Source organism: Tachypleus tridentatus, chromosome 2 (assembly GCF_004210375.1).
Source record: "Tachypleus tridentatus isolate NWPU-2018 chromosome 2, ASM421037v1, whole genome shotgun sequence".
Lineage (NCBI taxonomy): Eukaryota > Metazoa > Arthropoda > Merostomata > Xiphosura > Limulidae > Tachypleus > Tachypleus tridentatus.
This window is the reverse complement of record NC_134826.1, coordinates 38,399,125-38,425,287: the sequence shown is the minus strand read 5'-3', so window position 1 is coordinate 38,425,287 and position 26,163 is coordinate 38,399,125. Positions and strand designations below refer to the sequence as shown.

The following is a 26,163-nucleotide window of genomic DNA, read 5'->3' as shown; positions in this document are numbered from 1 at the left end:
CAGAAATCCACCGAAAAATCACCCACACTGGACTATACATTCCTTGGGACTCAGCACATGAAACAAAACAAAAACTCAACATACTAAGAAACCAAATAAACATAACCATAAAACTATACTCACGAGATAAAATTGACAATGAATTAGACAAAATAAAACAATACTTCATCAACATCAATAAGTTTCCTCCACAAACCGTAGAAAACATTATACGCACACACCTAGACAGAAAGCAAAATCAACCAACAAAAGTAAATATATCTCACGAATAAAAAAACCACGAAACCATATAGTGCTGCATACCATATATTACCGACATCAGCAGACAAATAACCAACATTTGACAAAAACTAGTAACAAAATATGACATTCCAGTTAATACCAAATTTATTCAAAAACCAGGCACAAAACTGAGCTCTATGCTATGTAAAAACTACACTGTCAAACACCACACCAACATTATTTATAAAATACAATGTGATAACTGCCACGACTTCTATATTGGAGAAACAGTTAAAAAAATGAAAACCAGATTCAAAGAACATAAAAAGTCACCTTCACACGTTTTAGAACACTGCAAGTCAAATAAACACGATATAACCATAGAAAACACTCAAATACTAAATAACGAAACAAACATAAACAAACGCAAAATTAAAGAAGCCTTACTTATACAACAACTTAAACCCAAAATAAACCAATACAAAGGAACATCTTTAAACCAAAATTAAAAATAATATAATAAATAATAATAATAAAAATAAATAATATGAAATTATATATTCAAACATTTAAGCACGCCCTCTACATTCCAACACTCAGTTACACAACCCCTTTCAAACATGTGGTCAGCTTCTGGTCAGTTACCTCTTTCTTTCTTTGTGAACCTAATGATGACCAAAGAAGGTCGAAACCTTGTTCGCTTCTCTACGTAAAATATTTTACTGAACAGTTTTATCCTGTTCTTTAAGAATGATAAATTGGGCTTGTCGATACTAGTCTGTTGTTTGTGTTTTGTTTTTCTTTAAACTGATTTTTTTCTTTATTTATGATAATTAACATTTGAAATTTTTGTGTGTGCTTTCTCTTATTTTTTAATGACATTTGTTTGATTCTTATTTTGAATTTTAGAGAAAGTAGGTTTGTTTTAGTTCATTTGGCTCTATCACTGGTTTAACAGTTTACATGTAGTTTTATTTCAGTCTTCAATAACGCCTCCTGCATTTATGTATATTTAATCTCAAGCTACTTGTATGCTCTTTTGGCCTTACGTATTGTTCTTAAAGCATTTAGCGCCCTCTAGCGAACGGAGATAAAGGTTGACTTCTAATGTTCAGGCTTCAGACTTTGTACGTGCGAATCAGTGTTAGAGCGTGCATCCACAGCTTGTCAAGCCATTGTTAAGAAAGTCCAGATAAAACTATATAAATCCGAGAAAGCCGGCAGTACCAAGAGTTAGTTTAACTTCTCTGTCTCAATAGACATAATTTGTTCCTAACAACCAGAGAACATCAGATTTAAAGTTACTCATAATGTCTACCACGAACTTTTATTTAATGACCATAAGCTGCTAATTTAAGGACTCAGAACCACAATCTAGATGTTACCTTTTCTCCGTGCACCGAGAATTCTGATGATCTTACGGCAAGAGGCTGGGGTTTCTACCCGGGTCCCTTAACAGTCGTCTCCGTTGAACTGACGAAGGTTTATATTATAACTATCTAAAGCATGTCGAAGTGGCTCGCATTGACCAGTGGTAGTGCTTATGGAGCTTTTAGCCTTGGACTCTGGCTATTTCTGCAAACTGTTGTTGCCGTACCCTCAGAGCTGCTGATTGGCGGGTTCTTCCCAGTTAGCAAGAAAGTACCAGAAGGAGAAATAGGACTCGGAGTCATACCAGCAGTCACCTTGGCTTTGGAGCATATCAACAGTTCTCCGAACGTACTCCCAGGTTACCATCTGACCTTAGAGTGGAACGACACTCAGGTAAGAGGTGGTTCAAACACCAACGAATGATTGATTAATTTCCTACTCAGTTTCGTTTATAAATATCTTAAAGAGTAAACGAATGTCTGCAAGCCATGTTTCTTTCAATTTGATAATCGAAGTTAAATTTTACGTTGATTGTTACGGAGATGTATATTGTAAGGTGATATCTGTAACTTAAGTTTGATTTGAAACGTTTAATTCAGTTACTCACGTTTTTAATTATGACATCTGTAATTCGACGTTTATAGAGTATTCTGTGCAGTTGATGTCCGTAGAAAGTATCGTTATTCACACCGAACAAATCTCTAAATCATATCGTGTTGTTCTGTTAGATAAAAATAACGAAACTGTAACATATAACACGCTTATTATTTTGTACCAGTGTAATATCTCGTTGATAGACGTAGCGCTCCAAGTCAGTGAGCTTTACTTATGTGTATGAGAGAAGACATGGTTTGATTTTACGAGTTTTATTTATTTATATCAACGGAAGTAAGCAAAGTTTTATTATATATTACCCCAGCTTAAACAACAACCACAATCATAAGATTTTTGTAGAAGAAAGTTGACCTCACTGACAGTTCAACAGAAGAGCTTTTCAACAGAACATTTCAGTTTCACCGCAGACAGTGCTGCCATCTGACATATTTAAGCAATAATTTGACATTTAATTTGTGATTATTCACAGTTATTAACCACACATTTGCTTTGCTATAGTTTAGGAGAACGTTTCATATTAAAAACATCTTTCACAAATATTACAAGCCGTGTTGAACAGAATATGTAACTTTCTTGTCTTTGTATGAAACAAGTTTTTAGAACAGTTGTAAAAGAAATCACTGCTGACAAGTCTGATGACGTATTAATATGACGCCGTAAAATTGTAATAAAACATCTTTTTATCCAAGGATATAACATAATACAATTAAGTTTTCTCTTGTGTAAGATATTACATTTCAGATAAAATCTCTTCGCTAATCGGATTAGATGCTAGTAAATATAATTTTGTTCTGTTCTTTTTTCCATGAGCTTTGTTTTCTGTTTTGTGTCTTGATATCAGTAAACAGAAACTAATTTGTTATTCCCAGGTTACAGAGAACATATTTTTTTCTTCCTCTATACTCTCTTTCCGTTAGTGACTTAAGATAGCTAATCTGTTAATTGGCTTACTTAGCTTGTAATGTTTCTCGTAACATCACCTGAAATAATTCAAGTCTTTTAAAATATTTCATTTGTTTAATGCTTGCAGAAACTGGCTCGAAACATTTTTCATGCTGAATAAATTTACAAAAGAATTGGTACCTTTTATATTTCTTGTGAAGAGTATTTTTTTTCTTAATTCGTTATTAACTAGTTTTATACTGTTATTTTTGAGAAATAATTATAATTATATTTCTTATTTAAATTGACTAATATGGGATATTTCCATTAATTATATTTTCTTTATTTAAATTTACTAACGTGAGGAATTCCTGTAATGATTTGATAATGTTTTATACTATATTGTTTTCTTAATAAGGTAGTGCTATTCTATGGAGTGATTTGATGTAAATTAATCTATCTAGAGAAACCTGAGCGAAAAAGTAAAACCAAAGTGTTTATTAATGTATGATGTATTTTATGTGCCACATACACTACATAAACTATTGTTTTACTAAATGTCTAAACGGAAGCAACTTGTACAGAAGAAACATGCCGATTACATTACCAAATAGGTTACATTGGATGGGATGTTGTATTACCTTTAACAATATGTAATAGATTTATTATTGTAAATTTATTTTGGTGCTTACATTTGTATCAGTATAGTTTTCTCTTTATATGTAACGTGTATTGATGGCTGTGTATTGCGCAAGTTCCGCCTGTTTTCTAAATTTGTAGACGATTCTTTGGAGTAGGAATCAACAATATTTGTTTTACGAAAACGTTAGCGCGTTTTCCAACATTGTTAAAACTTCGAGAAACTCGCGTGGGTCATGTAAAAGCAGCTAGCGAGAGACAGTAGAAGAAGGATAATATTATTTGTCAGTTACTGTCAGTGTGCTATAGACCTCTGAAGGTATAATTGTGATTTACACCTATTAATGGGAAATTTACAGAATTTACCCAGGAACATTTATAGACTTCGAACATTACAAGCCGTATAACTTCAGTGAATTAACTTCGGACGTTAGTATTTTTACGAGGACATTAACTGTCTTCATCGGAAAAAGTCAGTTTGTAAAGATGTGAGATCAAACAAGAATAGAGCTAGCTAGCCTTCTCGTCGAGTTAAGTATACCTGTGTGACAACATAAAAGTAATATACACCTCGTGGACCTGGATCGCCAATAAAATGTTACGTTCCAGACCAGATATAATACTCATTGCTATTTGTAAGTTTGTTATATAAGCCATCATTTGTAATAACTATTAGTAATAACCATTATTATAAATTGTATTTTTTTGTATATTAGATTATATTTGTGTTAAAAATATAGTGTGTATCAATCTCGTTGGGAAGTATCATAAATTTAAAGCATATTAACATTTAATTAATCGCCAAATGCAAATTAAAATTTCTGGCTGTTTGAAATAGTAATACGTAACGTACGTAACATAATAAATTATAATACGTAATATGATAAAGAGCTAGAAGCAATTGTGAAACTAATTATACTTTAGTTCTGAGTTGAGTGTTATGAAATGAGCTCTCGGTAAAAGATTGCTTAGATGAAAGGAAGGAAGCTATTTTGTTATTTCTATTGATTGAAGTTTTACCTTATTCAACGGTGGTGTAGCAGGCTTTTAAAAATAAATATTTACAACCAAAAAGAAGTAGGCAACTTCTTCAGTTAGGTAGAAACAGAGTTAGTGGATTGTTTCATGTCATTAGCATATTTCGAAAAATTTGTAATACGTAAAACAAGAACTCATCGGCCGTGGTTGCTAGGTGCTCGCATTGCAAGCGTTGAGACAAATGCTCGTCACTGCATGTAATACACTTATTTGTTTTCCGGAGCTGCATTACCTAAAAGCAAATAATGTCAAAGTACGGGCTATTTTGAAAGCCATTTTAAAGAACATTTTACATTTTTGAAAACTAAACTTTTTAAAAGCTTGGAAACCAGAATTTCATCTTCACGTTATTACCATTAAGAAAAATAACACCTACTCCAAGATTAGCAGTTTCAAGATTTCTGAAATTTTCTAGAATCAAAGTAGACAAAAATGGTGAATGAACCTTTTCTTTGTGAACCTGACGATAACCGAAGCAGGTCGAAACGTTGTCCATTCCTCTACGTAAAACATTTTCTCAACCCAAACGAGCCGTTTTTACATATAGATGTGCATATGTTCAGTATAAAGCAAAATACTTCCTATTTTTAATTTTGAATAAAGTATGTAAACAGAAAAGTCTACAATAACTTAATTTCGTCTCTTCGCTTTTGTTTTTTAGTTTTGCTTACAAAGCTACCACCTTCTTTAATTTCTCTTCTTTACCTACTAATGTGAAACATTTACACGCAATTGCTGCACATTTTATTTAAAGCTATGCATATTTATATGGACATGAACCATTTTTCTGTGAGCCCTTTATATATGAAATGGCCCTGCATGGCCAGGTGGGTTAAGGCGTTCGACTCGTAATCTGAGGGTGGCGGGTTCGTATCCCGGTCGCACCAAACATGCTCTCTCTTTTCGTCGTGTGGGCGTTTTTATGTGACTGTCAATCCCACTATTCGTTGGTAAAAAAAAGTAGCCCTAGAATTGGCAGTGGATGGTGATGACTAGCTGCCTTACTTCTAGTCTTACATTGCTAAATTAGGGACGGCTAGCGCAGATAGCTCTCGTGTAGCTTGGCGCGAAATTTAAAAAGAAACAAAACAAACAATATATGAAACAGTTCCAAACAATTTCATTTCCACAGAACAAAATACATATTTGTGCCCCGTGTGTGTGTTTCATATTGTTTAATAACATGACTTTTTTATTAGTTACATTAAAGTAATATGACGTTATTGAAGAAGGAATGAATTCGGTCTTTTTGGTAAGCTTCTTTTTATATTCCATCCACACTAGTGGCTCAGTGGTAAATCTGTAAGCTTAAGGTGATAGAAATCTGGTTTCCATACTAGACAGCCCATTGTGTAGCTTTCCGCTTGACAGTAAACAAAACAAATATATCTCATACAGTATTTTAACGCTAGGGGAGATGATCAAATTTTTTAACAAAATACAAATGCAGCATTATTTTCGTATAATGAATATCACATTTATAACGAGAACGTTTGAATTCTTTGAATATCACAGTAGGTACCTTGTATTCTTATAATTTACCTTTCAGTGGCTCAGCAGCAAACTTGAGGTCTAACATGCTGAACCCATTATGTAGCTTTCCTTTTGTAAAATCCTTGAGTTTAGTCACCTGATCTTATTGGTAATAGTTTTTTTTTTATTATTGCAAAACTGTTTTTCTGGAGAGAAATGTTGACTTTAATAAAGATAATTTTCTTTTCTATCGATTCAAGATTACTTTTATGCAAGAGTTCTGGTTCTTTCTTTGTAGTGGGTTCATCTTACTTTATTCTCATCTCAGGATAAGTAGATCTTATTAAATGTGCCTTTCTTCTCTCGTAATGCAAGGTTATTTTTCTTCTTTTTTAATAATTTCCTTGTTGTATGTTGATTGCAGTGAAGGGAATTTTTACGTATTTCAAGACTCAAGATGGCTGACTTGGGTATTAAAACTTTCATTAAAATAAAGTAGAGAACACGTTAACCTGGAGATGATCTAGGAAGGTCGAAACGTTGTTCTCTATTTTATTTTAATAAAACTTTTAATACCCATACCAGCCGTCTTGAAAACGTATTTTTAATTTAAGTGGGTTTCTCATAATCACAAAAGACAAATTTTATATAGAAAAATAGTGTAGGCTATTTCCTTGATAATGCTTACTTATTTGTAGTAAGTTAGTTATTTATTAAAATTGTATTTCTTTTCTAGCAGTGAGGATTTTCTTAAAGATAATGTTTCTTTCCTTACGGTGAATAGATCCGAGTCCTATAAAAATTGCTATAGGTCGTTGGTTCGAATAATTTTCGCTGAATGTGCTTGCCCTTTCAGCCGTGAAGGTATTATAATATCACGGCCTATCTCAATATCCGTTGGTTTTGATCAGTGATAACGAGAAAACCCACTTGTAGAGAAAAATATATGTAAAAACGACTGGTTTGGGTTGAGAAACATTTTATATAGAGAGAGCGAATAACGTTTCGACCTTTGATGACCGTTGGTTTTGGTTTGTTTTGAATTTCGTGCAAAGCTACAAGAAGGCTATCTGCGCTAGTCGTCCCTAATTTAGCAGTGTGAGGCTAGAGGAAAGGCAATTAGTAATCATCACCCACTGCCAACTCTTGGGCTACTCTTTTACCAACGAATAGTGAGATTGACCGTAACGTTGTAACGCTCTCACGGCTGAAAAGGCGAGCATGTTTGGTGTGACGGGGATATGAATCCGCAACCCTCAGGTTGCAAGTGGAGCGCCCCTAAACATCTAGCCTTGCCGGGTCATAAATTCTAACAAACCGTTCGGATGTTTTCAAATTAATATTCAGCTTCTGTTAACATCTATGCTAAACCGTTCGAGTATGTTATCAGTTACTTTGATACAGAATGCATTTTTATATCTCTCTTGTTCTTATACATGGTTCTTATCCTGTTATGTGATTTGCTCTTCTGACATGATGGGCTACTGTAGGTACTTAGGTAGTATAGAACACCTTATATCAAGACGAATTTGAGTATACAAATCCGCAAGTCATCAGCTAATTTTATTAACGCCGCAGTGGAACAGATTGTTTCAAAATTATATTGCGACATTTTGTAGGTAATGTGATGCAACAGAGAAACTGGTTATTTGTGGAAAGAGGATGTAACAGCTTTTTCCGACACAAAATATCCATACACCTAAGATTAAGATAAAAAAGATGTGTACATATCAGGAATTTAGATTTTTCCATAAAAAAGATATATTTTCCATTTTATATTATAGAAAAACAAAATAATATGATTAAACGTGTGGCACCGATACTATTCAGAAAGATACTTCTTGCAGTGTGAGGCGTCTTGGAGTGGGTGAGAATCCAGGAATACAAGTTCACTGGTAAAAGTCGTTCACGTGCTTCAGGCAGTGATACGCAATATAATCAAGAAGGACCTCTGTCTGAGAAAAGTGAAACAAATTGTTTCCATGACCTATTTCTGCTACCGTTACATACTTTAAGCAACAGGAAAATGAAACTGGTATACATACTGTTCCATTCGAAAACATACTCGTAAAGTCACCGAACGTAACGTCTATAGACATTTCTGCAATCTGATTGTTGAAACGAGTGCTAGGGAACTGTCGTTCTTGTACACTAGATGGATTATGGAAAGCCAACAAGGGGTGTAGATGTGGCTTGGAGATGGAAATTTTATGATAGAGCCTTTTGCAATGGACAGCACGCCAGCTGAAGTTTAATCGGACGTGGCGGCATAGGCGGTAAAATCATGTTGAAGTTCAACAAAATGTTTTAATATAACGTATTCAAACACTATATTTTCTGTACCTGTTTTCTGACTTTTGATGGTCTTTCTGCTTCTCTAACATATAGCAGTTCACATTTAAGAAGAAATTTGAAAATAGTGTTTCTGGTTTTTATCGAGCCTTAGTGTGTGCCAAGTGCGATAGTTTTGTTTTCTGGCTTATAAAGAAACCCATGTGAATTTGTACTCTTTGTATTACTCAAGTATGTTTTCGAAAATACCTTTAACATAGGGACGTTCTTGTATTTTCTTTTCCTGCTAATATTTGTTGCCTGTTTTATTTGTTAGGCTTTCCAGTGGCTCATTGTTAAGTTTGAAAATTTAAGACTGGTTTCGATACCCGTGGTTTGCAGAGCAGAGATATCCATTGTATAGCTTTGTGCTTAATTCCAAATAATTAATCAATCCATTGTCAAGAAGAGTCATTGTATGTATTTATCTTTGTGTAACAAAAATGTTGTTTCCTCCAATGACTGACAGGCAATGAAACTTATAATCCAGGTATTTTACCAATATATTTATTTTCCTGTAAATTCCTGTGGTATAGTTATAAAAGCATTACTTTCAAAGTGAGTTTTAATGTGGTAAGTAAAACCTTTTGAGTGCTATAAACTAGTAAGCATAGTGAGCTTTAATATTAGTCAAAATACATATCGTAAGTAAATGTGAAGGTCATTCTATCATTCAGTTTACCACTTGTCACTACGTTATTTTAGTTTCGGGGTTACTGATGAAGGATGCAATTTTCTGAAATTTGTACACCCTAATGACAAGTGGGGAATCGTATTTAGGTATTTTGTAGAACTTGGCCACTTTATGTGCAAATTGAGACGCATTTTAGCCAAAAAAACCCTGAAAGATCTTCTTAAATGCTTTTATTGATATATCATGGGAAAAGATCCAACGTATTTTTCTATTAAAATAATACGCACATAATTAAGCAGTTAATAGTACAAAATTAAGCAGTTACCACTTTGTTTCTGACTGCAAAGGAATTGGCCATTATTCATATTTAAAAGTGTGATACAACGTACGAGTTACGATTATATTATTACTGCAAGAAAAGTTCTGTTATTTGTCGATAGTTGGCTAAAGTTGAAAATTAAACAGATTATGTCCAAATCGTCCAAACTATTTCACTGAGGTCCGCGTTTCGAGGAATATATTTTTGCAACACAACTTAAAACGACACCAATCGTCTAGTGGCTCTTCATAGATGAGGGTGTACAACTACTTTAAATATGAATGCAATATAACTCAACACTGACAGTTCTTAAACTGAAGCAGAGAGACATTTATTTTATTATACATTACTTGCCGCTCTTTCATGCAAAACTATTCTTGTACACATTTTGTGCAATCTAATATTCTCTACAGTGAACACGTGGATTACATAGTTAGTCATTTATTCTAGGATGCAACGAGATATTCTAGTGATTAATATTTACGAACCTAAATGATTTAGGAGTAAAGGGAATCGTGCTGCCACATAAAAAAACACCAAAAAAACTGTTATCAAAGTGATGGCGCCGTCTATAATTTGCACAGTATCACCATGACAGTTGGTAATTTAAATTCACCAACTCTGAGTGGTGGTCTTGCATGTGTAAAACAATGATATGGTTTAGGGAAACATATTGTCAAGGAATGTGGTCAAAAACCAAGATATGATGCGTTGTTGTTTTTTTTGTGAACATGTTGTCGTTGTTTCGACAGCATTATGATTTTACTTTACTGTTTAAATTATGAAGTAATAATAAATATAAATATATAATCTTCTTTTTTGTTAACTGGGGATTAGACTTGATAGAAAATGTTTCAAACAAGTAAAAGTAGCAATTAATGTTCAAAAATTAATTATTAACTTGAGTTTTAAAAACTCGAAGCAGTGGTGTTAAAGAAGCAAGGAAAATGCTTGTTGGCTTAATCATTGCTAAATACTTCATAGTTTTCAATTTCAAATATTAGGACTTGAAACAAATAGTTTCTTTGTTTTTTTAATTTCGCGTCAAGCTACACGAGGGCTATTTGCGCTAGTCGTCCCTAATTTAGCAATGTAAGACTAGAGGTAAGGCAGCTAGTCATCACCACCCACCGCCAATTCTTGAGCTACTATTTTACCAACGAATAGTGGGATTGACCGCACATTATAACGTCCTCACGGCTGAAAGTGCGAGCATGTTTGGTGCGACCGGGACTCGAACTCGCAACTCTCAGATTACGAGTCGAACGCCTTAACCTACCTGGCCATGTCGGGTCCCCCCAATTAGTTGTCTCACATGTTATTCTAAATTCTAATGTGTTTTTTTTTATATCCGTTAATTTATTTTCCTTTTAAATTCGGAGACAGCACACAAATTCATGAGTTTTTATGCTAGAAAATCAAACGAAAAAATAAATGGAAGATATCACTTTACCAGGCTAGCGAGTGAGATGAGAACAGAATGCTGTATATCAGTGGTGCACAAACGTTTTGAGTCAGGGGCCACAAAGAGACTTCTCGTAACCGTTGGGGGCCACAAAAAGTGAAGATTAAAATCGTCCAACAATTGTTTTACACAAGATAGACATAACATTTAAGAATGCACAAATAACGATTACATCAAATAGTTTACACATTATTCTCAGAAATGTTATGATACGTCAACTGTCACAAAGTCAGTGCAATGGATGGTGCTGCAATATCATCTACGAGGTTAGAAATGTCTGGCTTGATGTCTGACGTTGAAAGACGCAAGACTGCTTCCAGATGATCATCAGTCAACTGATTGTGAGTGTTGTTTTTGTTCAGTTTCATATGCGAGAAAGCCTGTTCGCAGCAGTACATGCTGCCAAACATGCTGGTGTGGACAAGTGCATTCTCTTTCAGATTAGCAAATGTATCAGGCAACGTTTTGTAGAGGTCAAGCAAACTGTTTTTTCGGTAAATAGCACGCAGTTCATCAGATGCCTGGAGATCAGTAAGTTCGAGCTGATATTCTGCTGACAAGTCATCCACTGACACACTGAGCGGATCAGCAAAAAGTTTCATCAACAATCTGCATTGGTCAAAGTCATGAAACCGTGAGTTGAAGGATTGAATCAAGGTATCTAGCTTCCCAACATAAACTTGTGTGTCAATGTCCTGATTCTTCTGTAGCTGTAACTGAAAAGTGGGAAAGTGCACGAAATTGCCTGATGCTGCTTGCTGCTGGAACAACAGCAACTGTGTCCTAAAAAGCTGAGACGTGATTTGCAAGCTGACAGACAAGCTGATTTTTGCCTTGCAACTTCAAATTTAGATCATTCAAGTGTTGTATCATGTCGACCAGAAAAGTCAAATCAGCTTGCCATGCTGGATCAGTCACGTAAGTCACTTCTGTGTCTTTGTTCTTGCTTCTGAGGAATTCTATCACCTCATCAATCAACTCCCAGAATCTTCCCTCGACTCAGCCAGCGTACTTCACGGTGACACACAAGGTCACAATAGTCTGAATCAATTTCTTCAAGAAGACTTCGAAACTGACAGTGATTGAGCCCTCGTGATTTAATGAAATTAATGGTTTTCGTCACTAATGCTATAAGTGCCTGAAAATCAAGTTCTTTACTGCACCGGTTCTGTTGGTGAATAATACAGTGCAACTTCACCAACTGTCTGTTCTGCTTTCCTCGATGCTTCATCAACAGTGCTACCAGCCCGCTACTTTCTCCGGTCATGGCTGGTGCTCCATCAGTTGTTACAGTTACCAGTTTCGTGAAATCCAATGAAATACTACTAGACAATCGAACTGTCACCTCGAATTGAGTAGACCCAGTTGTCTGACCCTTCATGGAACCCATGCCGATTAGTTCTTCTGTGATATCAAACGATGATGAAACACCACGAACAAAAACTGGTAGCTGTGCTGTTGAACTGATTTCAGTCGACTCGTCTGCTGCCAAAGAGAAGCAGACAAAGTTGGCTTCTTTATTTGTAAGCTGCCTTGTCACGTCTGCTGAGAGGTGTGAAATTCTTCGTTAAACTGTTATATGATTCAAAGCCACCTTGAATCCACCGTCTGTAGCTTGCGAACTGCTTCCGAACTTTTCCGATGCAGTAATCATACATTGCTTGACAAAATCACCATCAGTGAATGGTCGGCCAGATTTCGCTATCATCAACGAAATATCGTAACTGACCTCACATGCTGCACCTAAATCTTCTGATTTATTACTTGCTATTAAATTTTCTTTATTGCTCGATACAAATATGGGACCATCCAGTATCTAATCTAATGCATATTCTTCTATAGCGCTTAATCTTCGCGCAGGCTCGAACTCTAAGCACGAGAACTCTCTATGTTTGACTTTCCCGTTGGACATCGCGGGCCACTCGGCGACTCGTTGCGGGCCGGACTTTGTGCACCACTGCTGTATATACCTGAATAACAACAACAACAACAAAAGCATGATGAATTACGAAAAATATTTTTCATCAGTTTTTACATAATTTCACAATATAGTTAAAAGTTGTTAGCTTTCATCTCGTGGGACACAATGACATTAGTGTAAGTGAGAAAGGTTATGTAACGGTACGTTTAATAAGTTAAGGCTAAATAAGAATAAATACCTGGGTTGTCTTTAATATTTTTATTTCAGTATCTATATATATTTATTTTCATACTTCATAGCTCTAAATAATCATTGGAATAGTGCATGTTCGAATGGTCTCAACTATTAACAGGGTAAATACGATGCGTGTTATTATTAAGCCTAGTGTAATGTGTCACGATATACCTGTAATAAAAGAGACACCCTCGCCTTTATATACTTATATACTGTTATATGGACTAGTGGATTATGTTGCTTCAGACATGTTGGTATTCTACGTGTTTGTAATGTTATTTTTTATTCGCAAAGCGTCTGCGAATGCAAACATTTGTAGCATAACCTATGTGATCATGATTTAAAAACTGCTCAAGGGCATGTTGTTGTTTTTTTTCTCCATCGTGAGCATTACAATTAGAACATAGTGTTGCGTGTTGCCTTGATGTTGGTTACGTGTCACACTCGTCAGCCGCTAAAAATCCGTTAGTGTCTGTTATTTTCTGTATTCTATAGAAGCATTATATTGTTATAACCTTTCATGTCTAGCAAAGCATAGCCTTACAATGTATGAAAACACATAATATCATTTATAGTAAAGCTATGCTTATATAATACTACTTAAAGCTGTATTGTATATTTTCATATCTAGCAAGGCTTAGCTTTGCTCTACTAGTATTACATTTTTTATACTTGGTAAACTGAGTCATGTCTTAAATATTATTATGCGCGTGGAACTCCACTAAGGCTGAGTTGTGTATTAAAGTTACTAAAGTAGGACGATAAATAGAGATCCTAATCACATTTTAACCGAATAAAATGTGAAATTATTATATATGTGTGTGTAGTTAGTACTATTGCTGCTGTGACACACAACACAAATGTTAACTAATATTGAGATTATATTGAGAAAAGTGGAAATAGCTTGAAGCGCAAAACGAAATATTTTTTGTAACTTTTTAGATGTATTTCAGTGATTGTGCATAATATATTAATAAATAGCGTCATTTATTCAATCAAATGAACAATAAATACAAAGAGCAGCTGTTGGTAGAAAAAACAAAAACAAATTTTTTTCTGTAATAAAACCTCATATCCTCAAAAGGTTTGGGGGCTCGGCATGGCCAAACGTGTTAAGGCGTGCGACTCGTAATCTGAGGGTCGCGGGTTTGCATCCCCGTCGCGCCAAACATGCTCACCCTTTCAGCCGTGGGGGCGTTATAATGTTACGGTCAATCTCACTATTCGTTGGTAAAAGTGTAGCCCAAGAGTTAGCTGAGGGTGGTGATGACTAGTTGCCTTCTCTCTAGTATTACACTACTAAATTAGGGACGGTTAGCACAGATAGCCCTCGAGTAGCTTTGAGCAAAATTCAAAAACAAACAAACAAACAAACAAAAGGTTTTATTTTATTGGAATGGTTTTATGTAACACTGAAAAATAAAGATGTCAACAAATTATTTACGGTTGATTTAGATCTTTCTTCTGTTAGTTTTGGTTTCTGTTTTAACGAACGCTCCTGAAGAAGTAAGACGAAATGTTGAATGGTTAATTAAATTTAAAAAAACAAAACATTTTGGTGTTATAAGGTCGTTTATTCCTAGTATTAGTATAACTTATATACATCAATGTTCAACATACAAATTAAATAGATGTCTTTACGCTGTTCACCGACTGCAGTGATAAAATATTGTATTCTATTTAAACAATACAGAAACAATAGGTGTTATATTTTGAAACATTGTTTATTCATTACGGTGCAATTATGTGTTTCTAACTGTAGGCTTTAGTGGTGTTAAGAGTGTAACTGTGCACAACGGGGTCATGATGATTCACACTTTAACACGTTTTTTTTTTTTTTTCCCTTAATCATGCTATGTATAGAGTGTAAGGTACTGGAAGTATTGTAATGTCTACTTATGGTGGTCTTTTACGCACATAGTAGGGTATATAATATCCAATTAATATTTGAACGTTGTTCTGATCATTTTTGTATGGTTGTTTTGAATTTCGCGCAAAGTTACACGAGGGATATTTGCACCAGCCGTCCCTAATTTAGCAATGTAAGACTACAGTAGAGGTAAGGAAGCTAGTTATTACAACAAACCGCCAATTCTTTAGCTACTCTTTTACCAACAAATACCGTGTTTCTCCGAAAATAAGACAGGGCGTATATTACTTTTCACTCCAAAATATGACACTAGGGCTTATTTTCGAGGGATGTCTTATTTTGATATATTAAAAAAATGAAGTTACAAAGTAAAACTATTAAACTAACCATTTAAAATAAACTATTATTAAACTAACTGATTAATACTTAAACAAACTAATTAACTAACTATTAAACTAATTAATAAATTAATCTTTTTTTATTTCTTTCCTCTTCCTGCCACTCTTAACTAGGGCTTATTTTAAGGGTAGGGCTTATATTAAAACTATCCCCAAAAATCACACTAGGTCTTATTTTATGGGTAGGTCTTATTATCGGAGAAACACGGTAATAGGATTGGTCGTGACTTAATAACATCCCGACGGCTGAAAGGTAGAGAATGTTTGGTGAGACGGGGGATTCGAACCCGCGACCCTCAGATTACCAGTCGAGCTCCCTAACCACCTGGCAAAGCTGGACGCTTCTGGTCATCTCTACTACTTAACACTGTTTCCTGGCTGACAAGGAATTTCCTTGAAGATAATATAACAACCGAAAGAGGCCAAGCTATTGTTGGTTTGGTTTGGTTTGAATTTTGCGCAAAGCTACACGAGGGCTATCTGCGCTAGCCGTCCATAATTTGGCAGTGTAAGACTAGAGAGAAGCTAGTAATCACTACCCACCGCCAACTCTTGGGCTACTCTTTTACCAACAAATAATGGGATTGAGTGTAACATTATAAAACCTTCACGGCTGAAAGGGCGAGCATGTTTGGTGTGATGAGGATTTGAACCCACAGCCCTCAGATTACGAGTCGAGTGCCTTAACCACCTGGCCATGCTGGGCCAAAGCTATTGTTTTATGGAATAATATCACTTTGGGGAATTATTAATAAAAAGTCGGTAAGAGTAGGTAAACCTCCTGTAAAATTCTGTGTAAGATGTTTTCATACGTAGTAGAAATAGTTTTGTTATCGTTCGATGAACTTCGAAACTTCAAGTACTACGAACCTAACATTATATGACCCTTATTCCGCTCTATTTTTAATTTTAGTATCATAAAACTAAACGATAACAATAAAAAAAATACAACGTAGCGCTATTCGGTTTAAACTTGTGTGCTAGATTTAGACGTTGAAAACTCATAGGTATTGTCATTTCGGAACATTTTGATTGCACATGAGAAATATTCAGAAACTTTTTCACAAAATAAATTTCATATCACTCGAAGATACCAAGAAGTAACTGTTTTATGATAAAACATTTTACTTGAAACAGTAAGGGAGAAAAAATCGCTACGATAATACAACAAACATTAATGTCCAATAATTTATAAAGAAACATTCTAAAAATAATAGGAACTGTGTAGAAACTATAATGTAACAAAAAGAAAGCATACTTTGTCATCCCGAAGTGTTATTACGTCAATACAATGGAAATTTTTTTAATTATGGTGATAACACTATTTTTATTACAGCTTTATAAAAAAGGAATTAGGTAAAACATCTATCAGAAAAATCTCAGCACTTCGAGTATGTAAGCAATGGACCAAACCTATCGCATTCTTCATACTTCTGCATTCCTCAGAGACACCAAAGAGAATACGATAGACAGATTAAACTTCTCAGGAGTTTGTTCCGCAGAATAGAAAAAAAAATGTTATTGGTGGCAGTTTACTAAGAATTCGAAACTTTAGACAAAATCAACATTGTATCGCAAATTTAAGTGTCTGAAAATAATCGAAATAAAAAAAAGCTTTAAGGTGGCAAAAACTTCATAAGTTATGAAATTAAAGAACTTGTTTGTTTTTGAATTTCGCGCAAAGCTACTCGAAGGCTATCTGCGCTAGCCGTCCCTAATTTGGCAGTGTAAGACTGGAGGGAAGGCAGCTAGTCATCACCACCCACCCACCGCTAACTCTTTGACTACACTTTTACCAACGAATAGTGGGATTGACCGTCACAATATAACATCCACACGGCTGAAAGGGCGATCATGGCTGGTGCGACGGTGATTTGAACCCGCGACCCTCAGATTACGAATCGAACGCCTTAAAGTACTCTTATATTTACGTAAAAGACGGATGAGAATAATATCTTTAGTGCTAGTTGTATATTTGAGAGAAAATATTATTCTTTGGATAGAATACTAAAGAGGCCAACAGTTCCTATTATTTTTAGAATGTTCCTTTATAAATTATTCGATAATTTTTTAAGGTGTGTGAGTGGGTTGTAAAATCTTGGAATTCTCTGAAAACTGAAGTAGCACTAAAATCTTTTAAAAAAATGCGGCATCAGTAATGCGTTAGACAGCACAGAAGATGGAATTCTATTTGAAGACAGCGACATTTGGGACAGCAGTGATGACCACGATGATAGCGGTGATGTGGATGACAGCAGTGAATTTTCAGGATTTGAAGACTAAGATATTCTTCCTTATCTGTAATCTTATTTGAATGTGTTGTTTTAAATCCTTATTATGTTGTAATTTTATTGTATTGTAATGCTTAGTTTGTCATGTTCGTGTGATGTTTAAAACAAATTGTGATGTTTAGTTTATGATGGGATTAAAAAAGTTGCAGTAAAACTGTATTATTAAAACAGTAAATTACCTGTAATATGGTATTAAGTTATGCCCAATGATACAAAATGTTCTTAGAAAGATAAAATCAAGACAATCTGCCAGCTGTAGCCACATCCATTTGCAGGAATACAGCTTGTGGTTAACACCTCTGTAGCATATGTTGTAGGTGGTACTCTGTGCTAATCTTCCAGTTCGCTAATACGTGAACTTAAGACAGGCTCACTAAATATTACTGAAATCAATAAAGTTTAAAAACATCAAATATTTTTAAAATCAGTGAAATATAAAAACCATCACAAATCAATATGCTGTGCTAACCGTAGCCACATTTATTTGCAAGAGTCGAGACAGTGAGTGGAAAGTATTAGAGACAAAATACGATTAATCACTGGTGGTAAACAAATCTGTCGTACGAACAGGTCACATGTGGTGCTGTAATACCGGCACTATGTTTAACTTATGTTATCATTGGTAAAAATACGGATATTCCATTGGTAATATAAGGTATATATATTCAAAGATAGATATGATAAGTAAACAGCTCAGAAAAAACAAGAAGTGGGCAAGAGAATTTATGTACCGTAAGTCACAAAACAATCCACAAAACATCATAGTAAGATTGATGGAAGTGTTGCGACCTTATTCTTGTGTTTGTCTTTCCATTTTAGAATGTTTTGTCACCATGATAATGTTTGGTAATTAATAGGTCTTCCTGTTTTTGAGCAGCATACGTTTCTTATTTATGCTAAACTTATATTACCTTATGCAATTGGATACTAAAGACGTATCCATTTAAGGTAAGTAACAATGTATTTCTTAACCCTAAGTTGTAACAGCGGTTATTCTCATGACCAAGTGTTGAGATGTAAGAGGTAATTTATAATAATTTATAGGAAATTGTAAATCATATTCAAGTATCAGATTATCTCTCCTATATTTACACATTTTAGGTTATAATAAAGAATTTAAACAAGTGCAAGGGGGGCTCAAAAGTAATAGGACTCGGATAGTGATTGTTTTTCACATTCGGATTACGTAATTCCCATTTTATTTTTCCATTTGACCTGTTTCACTATAATTTCTGTTTCTTTTTGTACCATTTTATCTGACAAAAGAGAGTGCTGTCAGGAAATGAACGAATTCTGTACAATGATCGCGAGAGATATGTTGCTTTTGGGCCACCATTTGTGTATATATATATATAAATTACTTTTAGTTTGTAGTATTGTAGTTACTTTGTCCTTTACGGGATAAATTTTTTTCAAGTGCTGCACCCTTCAAGATGAATCGAAAACTAGAATATTTACGCATTTGACGGACTCTAAGTTAATCTCCAAGCCTAATGGTTATATTCATCAATTGGGCTTGAAGATTAACTTAGACCCCGGCAAATACATCGCACGAAGAAGCAGAAAATAGTGTCTACAGAGCAAAAAACATTCTAGTAACTACATCCATCAAGAAGAAGACGTAGTGGACTTTAACATAGAACCAAGTTGATTCGTCATACGAGCGTCTGCTGATTAATTTAATCTTCGCACAGTACAGTTACTGAGAAAAAGATGTCTTATATACTGGTTAGTATGTTTGCTGGAAAACATCACTAGTGGCGAATTTTTAATTGCAGCTCCAATGGATACGCCACATTAGATTACAGAATACGTATAGACTGAAGATTAATTAAATTAGACTAAATGAACCATTTGGCATTTAGTATTAGCCCTGTTACAATGCATCAGATAAAGAAACAAATAGCTTCCGAAATGAAAGTGAAAACGGACCATCGAATACTAAACTTGATGAAAAACAATTATCTTTTAACAACTCAAATGTCACAAATTAAACGCATTAACCACAACAATTATCCTTAATGATCGCCATTCGTTATTCGTTTAACGTCGAAATTCGTCTTTGAAAAACAACAACAGTGTATTAAATGAAGACAGAATTTTTCAAGCTTTTTGTCATAAAAAATACTAATTATGTACAATTGAACCACATTAACAATAAAAATATCTGAATGTTGGTTGTTGTTGAGATTCCGCAGACCATAATGATAATTAAAATATTTTCATAGCTTTAATGTACTGAATTCTGCTTTTGAGCAGAACAAACATTTTCTGTCTATTTTATCGTCTTATTTAGAATGTTTCATAGGCAAACAAAATTACCAGCGAATATCAAAAACAAAAGCATAGTAATAAATATCTGGACTTTTTACTAAACCATTTGTAATAATCCAAACATGAAGCGGTTCAGTTCTACTCTGTGGGAAAATTGAAAATAGTATTTATTCAACAGTAAATAGAAGTTTCATCAAAATAAAATTCGGCATATTATTTATCAGCTATACATCAGATTTAATAACACCATAAACATTGGTAATATGATAACACTTCAAGATCATTAAAAAACACAACCTAAACAGTTTTATATCCCTCGAGTGCCTAGTTTCAAGGCAAAAACTGGGAAGAATGTTTCGAAACATTGAATATGTGTTTATTTTAAATAAAAAACACTTCGAAATGTGCTTATCGAAGTGAAATACTCCATACAGTGAACATACCAAAGGAGTTGTGTCTACCATTTCCAGTATCGGTGTATTAAGAAATACAATAATGAATCAGTAAGCTCATCGATTTAAATAAACTATCATTATCAGAAAATTGAGCGCTGTCTTAACATCTGATGTGGACAGGGGTAAAAGTTAAAGATGTCATCAGTTATATTTGGCTTTATGTGACTGGTAACATTGATCTACCAATGAACAAAGTTTGCGTTATATTCATTTATAAAAAAATATTTTTAATGCATTAATGTGTTTCATTCAACTTGATGTACCTTGATTTCGAAACTTCGTTATTTCATTTTAGAATAAATTCAAAGGTTAAATAAATTGTTTCTAAACTCTTGTGTTGTTGAATATAGAGTTTTGCGCGATTTGTATATTCGGTATATTAGTTCTCTTCTCGATACTTTGTGATAATGGTATATTATTAACATTTAAACTTGTTATAAGGGTACTTCTGCAATAACGCAATGACGTTTATCAGTAGAGTCCAAAAGACATTTTAATTAATGTACTTGAACGTGTAGATATTGGGTTTATTGTATGTACTCACACTCTGAATCGTAAAGAATATTTAATTGGAAGTACTAAGATGCCATAATTTTTAGTAATAAGGATATTTAAGATGCGGTTTGACGGCATGTTTCCTGCTCGTGAAGGAGATAAGAAACACATGGCTACCGCGAGCGAAAGTGTCAAGAAATACAAACTCGATATTAGATGGGATCGATATGGCTTTAGTGATCAATAACTGTACCCTAAAGAAAAATTATATTTGAATGCTTTGGCTTCAAATAAGACACTTGACGCCATAAGTACTCTCAGATTTTGTGTTAATACTCAGTATAGGGGTCTCGTGTCTCTGTATAATAGCAAAAAAAAAAAAAAAGTACCCTCCCAACTTTTGTTAACTTAATCTTTCTTAACCGATACAGCGCCTTCCAGACGCAAAATACTGATACCTAACTAAAGTCACAAAATGTTGCACTTATTACCTAACTTATATCAAAATAATATGTTTAATATTTACATCATAGAACAAACATTAAACTCGTCTTTGTACCTATGTTATAATGTGTGATATAAATATGGTAACAGTTATATAAATTTTGAAACAGTAGCAGTGTACGTATTTTTCTTATCTAAACTGGGAATAAAGATAAATGTTACTGCTATTTTATTACCACCCTAACCCTACATATTTATAGAGCACCGTAAGTACGGGTATGCATTCATATCACTGTTAGTTTGTAAGACAGTAGTTAAGAACAAGGTTTCTTGATCTTAACAAAGGTCATCGCCGTGAGGGCCTTTCCAGAAGGAAAGTTACTATTAAATGAAAGAATTTTGAATAACTACTAAAAATAACTGTTGTAAAAGTTCCTTAGCAGCGGCAATTAAAAGAAGGAATTAGTTTCTCAATAAAAAGAGCTGAGTTGTCAACGTCTGATAACTGACAGGAGGAAGAGAAACATGATTAGCCAGGCAACAAAGCCTGTGTCTCAAATGACCGATTTCTCCAACCGTAGCAAAAACAACAACAATCACAAAATTCTATTTGTACGACATCGAAGTTTCAACGGTCAAAAACATGCCATTAAAGGTTACTTTTCAGTTCAAATAAATATATATTATCTCCTGACATTCATTCTGTAGTGAAACAGTAACGTATGTCATGGTAATTTATCTCAAATGTTTGATTACTCTGAAACTATACTGTCCGAGCCGTCAAATGGGTTTAACTAGTTAGAAGACGTTGTCAGGAGAGACTGGAAAAACTTAATGAAACACAGCATTTATCAAACAGTATTAGTTAGAAAGTTTAATATGTATACGTATTTCTTATCATATTTAATTTTGTTTTATTGTATATATTATTTTTCATTGTAAATTAATTTTCAGTTATGATTTATTTAGGTAGATTCCTCTTCTCATAAATTAATGCTAGTCAGGTTTCAATATCATATTTAGCTATATTAACTTTAGAAATTGTCGATAATAAAATTAAAACATTCTGTCTTTTTATATTTTGGGTTTATAGTTTTTATTATAACGACTATAATATACATTTTTGGTCTTCATATACTGCATTGTAACCGTGCTAACCTTGAATGCTGTGCTAATTCAGTACTTTGTTGTATAACCTGTACTTACATAGAATACTATAGTATAACTTTAAATGATTTTGAATACTATAATATGACCTGTACTGATTTTGAATACTGTAGTATAATCTGAACTGATTTTGAACACTGTAATATGACCTGTACTGATTTTGGATACTGTAGTATAATCTGAACTGATTTTGAATAATATAGTATGACCTCAACTGATTTTGAATACTGTAGTATAACCTGAACTGATTTTGAATACTGTATATAATCTAAACTGATTTTGAATACTGTAACATGACCTAAACTGATTTTGAATACTGTAACATGACCTGAACTGATTTTGAATACTGTAGTATAATCTGAACTGATTTTAACTACTCCACTAAATGTGCATTTTGCTGCTTTTTATACTGAAATAAACGCGATAATTTGTTTTTAGAAAATAAATTCTTTTTTTTTCTAAAGCTATGACAGAAGATGCACTAAAGAAATAAAATGAAAACATATAAGCCTCTAACATAGAAAACAAACCCATACCATGACTCCACAAGTCGTATATGGGTATATTACCTAATATGAGATTAAGCACAAGTCCAATGACTCGTTGGATTCTGGTTTAATAGCAGGTTTTAACTGTGAAAACAACAGTTTCTTTATTTTTCTGTTAGTTTATTTCCCCTGGTGGACATAGCGCAATTAGCGTATTGTGTAGTTTTGCGGGCATAGCGCAATTAGCCTATTGTGTAGCTTTGCGGTAAAATAAAGCAAACAAACTGCTAGATTTTATTGATTTCCCACCTTTAACTTTAGGGAGAGAAAAGTCTATTTGGCGTTGCTTTGCTCGTTAGTGTTCTAATACATCTGAAAGGAGAAGTGAATGTAATTTTAGTCGTACGTCTATTTCAGGACCTGTTTCTCCTGAGTAAAAACAGGGAGAAGTTCTGACAAGAAACTTAGTTATATATCCAAGTGTTAGTGTCATGGAATATCTGGCGCCCTAATGAGCTTAGCTGATTTTACGAGCAATTTTATCCCTAGTTTTCAACATAGATAGAAGAAAGAATAAATACATTTAACATCAAAATCAACGCTACTGAAAGAAGATTTTATGTTTGCAAAGTCTGAAGCGTATTTATTATTCACTATGTGTTCTAGGATCCCTATTTATGTTATTTGATCATCATAGGACGTTTGGGTACATAATGTTCTTGATTATGTTCGCTTCAACGACAATAAAATTTTGAGCTTGTGTTAGAAATAAAAAGCAACAACAACATTTTAACTGATTTTTAGACATCTTCAATTTTTGTATGAATCGTATAGAATATTTGCCTCAAATGTTTATGTTCTTTCTGACTGATAGTGCTGCTATGCCATTTATTTACTGTTGTAAAAATCGTTTTAAATGCACCGTAATCTTATTAAAACTGTTTTAATTGTGTTCATATAACATTAACGTCTTAGTGTTATGTACGAGAGGAATAGTAGCAGGGTTATACGAGCTAGGTCACTATTGATTTCAAATAATTTTCAGAACAAAACCGAAGAAAATGCTTTCTTATAACGAACGCGCTTTAGAGAACGGACGGGTCTTTCGCAATATATATCCAATCATATACGTCACATGCATAAAAAAAGCTATACTGAAACTAAATAGGTATTAAAATAAACGTTAATATTTCAATTTTTGCATTTTGCAAATAAAGGCTCAATCACCCATGAGCGTTTTCAGTATATTTCTACGATTTTTTAAAACGAAAAGAAAATTTCAACAAAAGTATTATTCTGACCACTAAGAGTGATATATCTTAAAAATAATTAAAGGTTTTTTTCATAATTAATCAAGTGCTGGTTTGTAATAATATAGATCTTTTACATTTATACGTAATGAAAAGGCCAGTAAGTCTTTAAAAACGAGGCACTGGTTACTGTAAGCAAAACTAATTAAGTGGTCAACTTTTCGGGTCGACTGACCCTACTTGGGATCTAAAAAAAAAACACGTTACTGTAAAAAAAATACAAAAAGAGTATGTTTGTTTTGAATTTCGCGGAAAGCTACACGAGTATTATCTGCGCTAGCCGTCTCTTATTTAACAGTGTAAAACTGGAGGGAAGGCAAGTAGTCATCATTGATCACCACCAACTCTTAGGTTACTCTTTTATCAACGAATAGTGGGATTTAACGTAAATATATAACATTCCTGCAGCTGAAAGGGCAAGCATGTTTGGTGTGATGGGGATCCAAACACGCGACCCTCAGATTACGAATCGAGCGACTTCACGTTAACAACACATCATGTAGAGTGTATATTGCAACTAAAGGTCAATCTAATCAATCCAGTGGCTAGATTTTACTTATTAGTTAACTCTCACTAATAATCTGTACTACTAATTTCTCACGTTAACAACACATTATGTAGAGTGTATATTAAAAGTAAAGTTCAGTCTACTCAATCCAGTGTTACATTTTACTTATTAGTTAAACCTTTCTAATAAACTCTACCACTAATTTCTCACGTTAACAACACATAATGAAGAGTGTATATTGCAACTAAATGTAAATCTAATCAATTCTGTGGCTACATTTTACTTATTAGTTAACTGTTACTAATAATCTGTACTACTAATTTCTCACGTTAACAACATATTATGTATAGTGTTTATTGCAAGTAAAGGTCAATCGAAACAATCCAGTGGCTACATTTTCTTATCAGTTAACTGTTACAAATAATCTGTATTACTAATTTCTTAGGTCAAGAACACATTATGTAAAGTATTTTTTGCAAGTAAGATTATTCTAATCATACCAGTGGCTACAATTTGCTTAATAGTTTTCTGTTTCTAATAATCTGTACCACTTATTTCTCATGTTAACAAGAAATTATGCAGAGTTTTTTATTGCAAGTAAAGATAAATCTAATTAATCCAATGGCTACATTTTAACTATAAGTTAACTGTTTCTAATGAACTGTAATACTAATTTCTCACGTTAAGAAGACATAACTTGAAGTGTATATTGTAACTATAGGTCAATCTTTACAATCCAGTTGCTACATTTCACTTATAAGTTAACTTTTTAATAATCTGTACTACTTATTTTTCACATAATAACATATTATCGGGAGTGTTTGTTGCAAGTATAGGTCAATCTAATCAATCCAGTGGCTACATTTTACTCATTAGTTAATTGTTTCTTTTAAACTGTACTGCTAAATTCTTACGTTAACAAGACATTACGTAGATTGTATATTGCAACTGAGTCAATCTATTCAATCCAGTGGCTACATTTTACTTATTAGTTAACTATTTCTAATAATGTGTACCACATATTTCTTACGTTTACAACAAATTATGTTGAGTGTTTATTGCAAGTAAAGTTCAATCTAATGAATCCAGTGGCGACATTTTACTTATTATTTAATTGTTTATAATTATCTGTTCTACATATTTCTCACGTTAACAACACATTATGTAGAGTGTTTATTGCAAGTAAAGGTAAATCTAATCAATCCATTGGCTACATTTTACTTATTAGTTTACCTTCTTTTAAGTTGTATTACTTATTCTCACGATTACAACATATTATCTGGAGTGTTTACTGCAAGTAAAGGTAAATCTAATCAATC

The 26,163-nt window shown here is 33.7% G+C and overlaps 1 protein-coding gene across 1 annotated transcript in view; it reads left to right on the top strand.

The window, feature by feature from the left end:
* Positions 1–1,340: 1,340 nt before the first annotated feature.
* LOC143241081 (gamma-aminobutyric acid type B receptor subunit 2-like) overlaps positions 1,341–26,163 on the top strand; it is a 178,983-nt gene continuing 154,160 nt past the window's right edge. Inside the window, exon 1 of the mRNA XM_076484600.1 lies at positions 1,341–1,986. Within this exon, the coding sequence (XP_076340715.1) occupies positions 1,729–1,986 (258 nt within the window). The 5' untranslated portion in view covers positions 1,341–1,728. The remainder of the gene's footprint in view (positions 1,987–26,163) is intronic.